This window comes from Acomys minous, assembly GCF_964271855.1.
Source record: "Acomys minous genome assembly, chromosome: 7".
Classification (NCBI taxonomy): Eukaryota; Metazoa; Chordata; class Mammalia; order Rodentia; family Muridae; genus Acomys; species Acomys minous.
Window position 1 is genome coordinate 50,899,190 of NC_140488.1, and position 7,757 is coordinate 50,906,946.

General features: G+C 39.5%; 1 protein-coding gene across 5 annotated transcripts in view; it reads left to right on the forward strand.

Moving 5' to 3' along the window:
• Window positions 1–6,945, forward strand: part of XKRX (XK related X-linked) — a 13,791-nt gene extending 6,846 nt beyond the window's left edge. For all 5 annotated transcript variants that reach the window (XM_084789957.1, XM_084789958.1, XM_084789956.1 and 2 more), the window contains one exon: window positions 5,088–6,945. In XM_084789957.1, the coding sequence (XP_084646083.1) occupies window positions 5,088–5,833 (746 nt within the window). In that variant the 3' untranslated portion in view covers window positions 5,834–6,945. The remainder of the gene's footprint in view (window positions 1–5,087) is intronic.
• The last annotated feature ends 812 nt before the right edge of the window (window positions 6,946–7,757 follow it).

Consider the following 7,757-nt stretch of genomic DNA (forward strand, 5'->3'; position numbering starts at 1 on the left):
GATCTCTGAGGAAGTTACAAAACTGCCACTGCTGTGAGTTCCTACTTGTAAAAAGACAGGTCCCTAGATGAGTAAGACTTCTAGCAGAGGATGCGATGTGAGTCAGTATTGTCAATGTCAAGATCAAATATTGTTAATGAGTTTTACCGGCCCGAATTTGCTTCATCTGGTTGGGCAGATGCAGCTTCAGATGTGGGTACAGTGAGGACCATTTCTTTATTAGTAAGTTCTGACCTTGTTTGGCAAAGTACTTTGTCTCAAATAAATGCAAGGGGCCAACTCAATCCCCTTTGCTCCATTACCAAGTGTTTATGAATTTCTGTCAGTTTGGAAGCTTTTTATAAGTATACACTTGATAATAGTTTGAGGAGAATGTTGTCTGCACATGCTGCACTTCTTTCTGAGAATTTTGAGAATAGAGAAATTATCTAATTAAAACATGTATACATTACAAAAGTGACAAATGTGCAAACTGATTGACCTACAGGTAATTGTATCCACACAGAGAATTTCTGGGAAGCTACAAAAAAAAAACCTACCTCATCAAGGAATGAGAAATATGCAGAGTGTTATCTTTAATTCTTTCTGTATGCAGCCAGGGTAGTTATACAGAGAAACACTGTGCCAACCCCCCCTGCAAAAGTAATCCAAGTATGAAAATTTATCATCTTAATGCACTAATGTTCTGTTTTTATTATTAAATTATAAATGTCAGATGTTCTGGTAACATCTCTGATGATATAGAATAGATATAAAATAGACAATAGAATGTCACTTGCCAAAAGTAATTTCTGTTAACCGTTCAGCAAGTATCCTTCTGGACTCCACTTGCAATTACACATACTGGGCTGTGGATGTAGCAGAATAGAAGAGTGTCTGGCTAGCACGTTGAAGACCGTGGGTTAATCTCTAGTACTGCAGGGAAAAAAGATATGTGTGTGTATGTGTGTGCACACACACATGCATATGTATATGTAATTCATATCTAAAATACTCAATTTTTACATATTAAAATATTCATTGTTCATAGGATTTTCCCCTTTCCTTTCATGTTTTTCATACTAACATTCTAAATAGATTGATTTCTAAGATCAGTTTGTTAATTATGACATCTTTTTTAAAAACTTAAAAATTGTCATGTGTGTGAGTTTGTCTGCACATAGGTATGCGTACCACCACTTGTCTTCCTGATCACCTGTGGAGGCCAGGAAAAGACATCAGATTCGCTGGAACTGTAGTTATGAGCCTCCTTATAGACCTGGCTCCTCCATAAGAGCAGCAGTGCACTTTACCACTGAGCCATCTAGCTCTTAATATTTGTTTTATTACTTTTAAATTATGTGAATATGTATGTGTCTGCATGCGGGTATGTTCACATGAGTTCAGGTGCCTTCAGAGGACAGAGACAGAGGCTTCAGATGCCCCTGGGGTGAGTTACAGGTAATTGTGAGCTGCCCAGGGAGGTTGTTAGGGAGAGAACGCAAGTCCTCTTCAAGGCAGTAAGTGTTCCTAGCTGCTGAGCCATCTCTCCAGCCTCCATTTACCCAAAATTAATAAGCAATAACCACAAAAGAAAAAAATCACAGATTTTAGATTGAGTTAAATTAGTTGGGTATGGTTTGGGGTTTTTCTTGTTGTTGTTTTGTTTTGTTGTTTTGGTTTTTTGAGACAAAGTTTCTCTGTGTAGCCTTGGCTGTCCTGGACTCACTCTATAGACCCAGGTGACTTCGAACTCACATTGATCTGCCTGTCTCTTGACCCCACTCACCTCTACCCAGGGGCATCTCTGCTGGGATTAAAAGCATATGCCATCATGCCCGGCAGGTATAATCAACTCTATATTGGAAGCAGAGACTAGGAACAAGAGTAGTTTAGAAAGCCAAGAGCATCCACTTTGCAATTCTCCCTCCGGGTCTTTGGGGAGAGGGAGGAAGAGGGGGAGCAGAGGAGGTAGAAGACAGAAACTAGCTTGATAGAATTTACTGGCCTCTAGATATTTCTCTAAATCTTTTGCATGCCATTCTTTTATTTAATCTTCACAGCAGCTTTATCTATGAGGTTGTTATTATTCTTGTTTTACAAAAGATAAAATGGTCGGCCTAGAAGTTAAGCGAATCTTTCCCAAGGTTCTGTAAGTAGTATACGGGAAAGACTAGATTCAGTGTCTGGTTCCAGAGCCCGTGTTTCTAACTATAGCAATATTTAATATCTTATGATGAGTCTATTTGTAGAGAGATATATAGAAATATTTTGGCACTTACTGGAAGCATCAGGTTTTCTTCCTTCAATGGCACAACTATCAGTCGTTGAGTTCCAATTCCAGGGAAAGCATTGCCCACTAGGCTAGATGTCCATTAGGATCTCTCCAGCTTATCAATAAACATCAGATCTTGCAAATGGGAACAAGAGCCAAGTGCAACCACTTTGTTGTTCTCCATTTGGGGTCTTTGAGGTTCTGACACTCTACTTAATGTTGAAGAAAATTTTAGAAATAGAGCTGTGTTTCCTTTTGGATTTTCATGAAGAAAGTTTCAGTTTTCTCACAACTGGACATTTCTCCCCACAGCCTGAATCACCTGTTATTGTGAAGTCAAAGAGCTATAGGGCAGACTTTCTTGATGTAAGCAGGCTTCTGAATGAAGAGTAAATGAGGAAAAGCCTTTCCTTTGTATATAAGCATTCCCCTGGACCCCCACATTTCTTGAGAGCTTTCAATTTATTATCATTGAACTGTGACTATTAATTATTAATATTATTATTAATTTAGTAATTAGTATCGTTTGACATAAATGAAGAATAGGAAAGAGTCCCCTATATCATCTACAAATGAGACTTATTACAGTAGATAAGGAAGGTGTCTGGCCTTCCTCTAACAGAATAATATGGATGCTATGTGTCAAAAATAGGATCTAAGATATTTTGAGCCACTCTGCTGTAAGTTCAGTGATTCCATAAGTATATATCAAATTGTGAGGGTGATGAGTTGCCATTACCAGTAACAAAATCAAGTAACTCAATAATATTTCAGAGAATTGGGAAACTGAGGCCTATAGATATTCAGTGGCTTCCACAATCTTCCGTAAAACTACTTGAAGGATTTAAAATTATAAGCATGCATTTTGGCTTTGTAAACCCAAAAGTCTTCATTATTTCACAAAACTTTATGAAACACGTACTTTAGTTCAGTGTGTGTTAACTTGTAAGGATCCGACAAAATAGATATGGTCCCTTCTGCCTTTGTGAGGTTTCTACTACATTTTTTTTTTATCACATGCCACACTGGAGTGAATCATCTTAGAAGACAAGTTTCTCCAAGAAGGTACAGATCAAAGATGAGACTTCAACTAGAATGGGCAGTTTCTAGGCATAGTGGCCCAGCACTTGCAAAGCAGAGGCAGATTTCTGTGAGTTTGAGTAGAGATCGATGTACATCATCAGTTCCAGGCCAGCTAGGGCCACAACACCGTGGGATCTGTTTGAAAAAGAAGCAGAAGAGGAGGGGGAGGGGGAGGAAAAGGGAGAAGAAGGGGAGGAAGAAAGGACCTTATATGCCCTTCTAAGATTAGATGTTTTTCCCCCAGTTAATTATTTTTCCTTTTCACTTACTGTTCTCTCAGAATGCTGTTCTGTCAGTTAGGTCTGCCCTGTACTTTGACACATGTCTTTCCCATGTCAGTGACTCCCAAGTATTAGTTATAAGACTTACTCATTTTGAAAAGTTTATTTTGTGTGTTTCTATGATTGAACTCTTACATTGTATGTTCATCCAAATTTCTATATCAGAAACTTAGAAAATAGGAAAGCATACTAGGATAGTTTTATTATTATTCTCTGATTACTTTTCTGGTGCTGGAGTGTGATTCTGTGGCTTTCTTCATGGTCAGCCAGAACCCTGCTACACACTCAGCCCAAAGGATTTAAGAAACTGATTTAAAACACCATCAACATTAAAGAAGATATTTTGGTTTATCTACTCCATTTTCTTTTAGTGTGTGATATTTTGTTTTATTGTATATACTTAAGGTCTACAATGTGAAGTTTTGATACATGTATAATACTTCATGTAATTACTATTGGTATGTGAACCCTTTCAGAAAATAACAAGTGTGAATATAATGCCAAGTTGTACATTAGAGTTCCCAAACATAATCATTATGTGACAGAGAGTTTGTTCCCTTTAGCAAAAATCCTGCTGGCCCCCCACAGCCCTCAGAAACCATCACGTTCTCTGTGTCCTTAAATCTAGGTATTAATGAGATTCCACTCATAAATGGGGCAGTAGATTATTATTTCTTAGTCTAGCTCATTTCACTTAACATAAAGTCTTCGATGTTCATTTTGTACCATTTTGTTGCAATGGTACCATTTTCTACATGTTACTGTTGCATATGTATGCCATTTCCTTTACCCATGCATTCTTCAATAGATATTTAGACATGTAGATTGTATGCACATAATAGCTGCCCTGTATCTTGTTGCGATCAACAACACAGCAGGGCAAACATTTTTTTTTCTTTTTCTTCTTCTCTTAACTTGGCAAGCATTTCATTGAGGTGCTGATTTCCATTCCTTTGTATATGTATCCAGTAGTGGAATTCCTAGATCATATGCTAGTTCTGTTTTTCATTTTTAAAGCTATCTTCATGCTGTTTCTCATAATGGCAGTATCAATTTATTCTCCGACTATGTATAAAAGGTCCATTTTCTTCATATCTTTTTTAGATTAAAAAAAACAGTATGACCACCTTAATAGGTTTTAGGCAATATCTTATTGTCGTCATTCTTTGTGGGCTAGGCAAGGGCACTCCCACTGAGCTCTACTACCAGCTGCCACTGTGATTTTTACTTTCATTTCTTTAATGGTCTGTAATGTTGAGCATTGTTTTCTATATCTACTAGCCATTTGTCTATCTTTGTAAAAAATGGTTATTCAGGTCCATAATATTTGTGTGTGATCACATATAAGTCTGCTCTTAATTGAGGAATGCCTCAAGCCCTGCCCATCATCTCCAAACCTCTGGTTCTGAATACAGGCTTCATCACAAACATCAACTGACTGCTTCTTTGTCTCATTCCTTGTTTTGCAGCCGTGCTAATGGTCTTTTCCCTGATATCTGTCACCTATGGGGCCACCCTCTGCAATATGTTGGCTATCCAGATCAAGTACGATGACTACAAGATTCGACTTGGGCCACTGGAAGTCCTCTGTATCACTATCTGGAGGACACTGGAGATCACTTCCCGCCTTGTGATTCTGGTGCTCTTCTCGGCCACCTTGAAGTTGAAGGCTGTGCCCTTCTTAGTGCTCAACTTCTTGATCATCCTTTTTGAGCCCTGGGTTAAGTTCTGGAGGAGTGGTGCTCAAATGCCAAACAATATTGAGAAAAATTTCAGCCGAGTTGGCACTCTGGTGGTGTTGATTTCTGTCACCATCCTCTATGCTGGCATCAACTTCTCTTGCTGGTCAGCCATGCAGTTGAAGTTGGCCGACAGAGACCTTGTTGACAAAGGTCAGAACTGGGGACATATGGGGCTGCACTATAGTGTGAGGTTGGTAGAGAATGTGATCATGGTCTTGGTTTTTAAGTTCTTTGGAGTCAAAGTGTTACTGAATTACTGTCATTCCTTGATTGCTGTGCAGCTAATTATTGCTTATCTGATTTCCATTGGATTCATGCTCCTTTTCTTCCAGTACTTGCACCCACTGCGCTCACTCTTCACTCATAATGTAGTAGACTACCTCCATTGTATCTGCTGCCGCAGACACCACCGGGAAAGGGTTGAGAACTCAGAGCCCCCCTGTGAGGCTGAAACAAGACAAAGCATTGTCTGATATTTTATTCTTCTGAACACTATAGAATGCATTTGGGGCTGACAAAAGCAACTGTGAACTTGAAGGAGAGGGTGAGACTCCTGGGTGTGAGTACTGATGGGACTATTTTCTTGACTCTTCTAGAAAGCCTGGCAAAAAACAAAGAGTGACCTCCAAATAGGCTTTACTTTCTTATGATTGACTGCCATGTTTGATACCAGCACTAGTCACCATTTATTTAGTTTGTCCTCCTCCAAGTCAGTTGGAATAGCCTCCAAGTACTTCACTCAGGCTCCGAATTTCTAGCTTTGCTCATTTCTTTGAGATATTGGTGGGCTTCCTTCCCTGGGCTAATCTGAACTCTGCCTGAATGCATCTGTACTGATCAGAGGATGTGACAACTTAATAGCAATGGACACCTCCCAGAAAATAGTCTGGCTGTTGTGGTACCTTTAACTGTGAGAGTGGCTGGGATGTTTTTGACTCTAATGAGAAACTGTGACTAAGAAGAAGTCCCTTTTATTAAAGAAAGCTACTTCCCAAGTGAGTTAACACACCATTAGGATTTCACTAGTGGTCATCCAGCAAACACTTTTCTTTTTAGGAACCCTTAGAATGGTGTGCAGAATACAATTCCTGCAGGGAATAAAGCAGAATCATATAGTTTTTTTTTGTGGCAGGATCTCATGTATCTCAGGCTGGGCTCAATGTCACTCTATGGCTAAGAACTATGTAGCTTGTACTCCTGATCTTTCTGCCTTTACCTTGCTAGGATTGCAGATGTGTGCCACTGCATCTGGTTTATATGGTGCTGAGGACTGAACCCAGGGCTAGACAAGCAACGTTTATGTGGTGCTGAGCACTGGACCTGAGGTCAAATAAGCACTCTACCAACTAAGACATCCCTGGTCACCAGAATGACTCTTAAGGACCTGTGTAGGCCTCTAGCTCCATCAAGGGAAAGGTTTGAATACAAATTCTCACCTGGTGCCACATCAATAGAGATTCTCTTCTATCCAGCTTTTCTGTCTCTTTGCATTGTGTTACTTGATGCAAACCTCAGAGAATCCAAACTGTAATTGGAAGTGTTTTCTGATATGTGAAATAAATGAAGATTTCTTTGTGTCTGCTACTGTTCTGAGTATCTTATTGATTTTCATCTAGGGAGAGAAAATAATAGTGGCTAAAACACCAACTTCATGGTGTTTGGTATTAGCCCGGGCAACTCCTCAGTGAAGTAAAAGGGGAAAAGAGAAAAAATTTACATGAGATTATCAACACTGCTTTCTCCCTGCAGGATTTTACTTGCTAATGAGGAACATAGTTTTTTTTTTTTCCAAGCTTCTTGTCACAACAAACCCCAATGGCCTGATACACATATATTTTCATGTACCATCATGGTTATATCTCATATAAGTTAGAGGCTTTGGTGGGCTTCTCAGCTGGATGCACAGAAGGTAAGCAAACAATTGATGCTGTTGTAGCCACTGCCTACGGGAAAAACAATTATCCCCGCATTATCTAGCAAAGTATCATTCCTTGCAGACCAAGAAAGTGAGACGAACTCCTAAAAGCACATCCTGAGGAGCTAATGGCAAATGATGGCTGCCTGGAGAGGGACAGTCGTTTTTCTTCAAGGATGCAGCCCCTGAGATGCTCCAGGATGCTTCTATACCCGTGCATATACTAGAAACACCAAGTGGACTCAGTAGGTTTTAAGCAAAAAAAAAGAAAGGGTGCATGAATTTGGAAGAGAATGGTGGTGAGGAACTGTAGGGGAAGAATTGGAGTGGAGGAAGTGAGGGATGGGGGTAGGTTTGATCATTTGCTTCTAAACCCATTCAAGTTGAATGGGAAATTGAAAAAGTATGGAGTAGTTGTGGCTCCCATATTTCAAGAGCTTAAAACAATCTGATGTGAGCTCTTGCTAGCACCGTCCAATTTT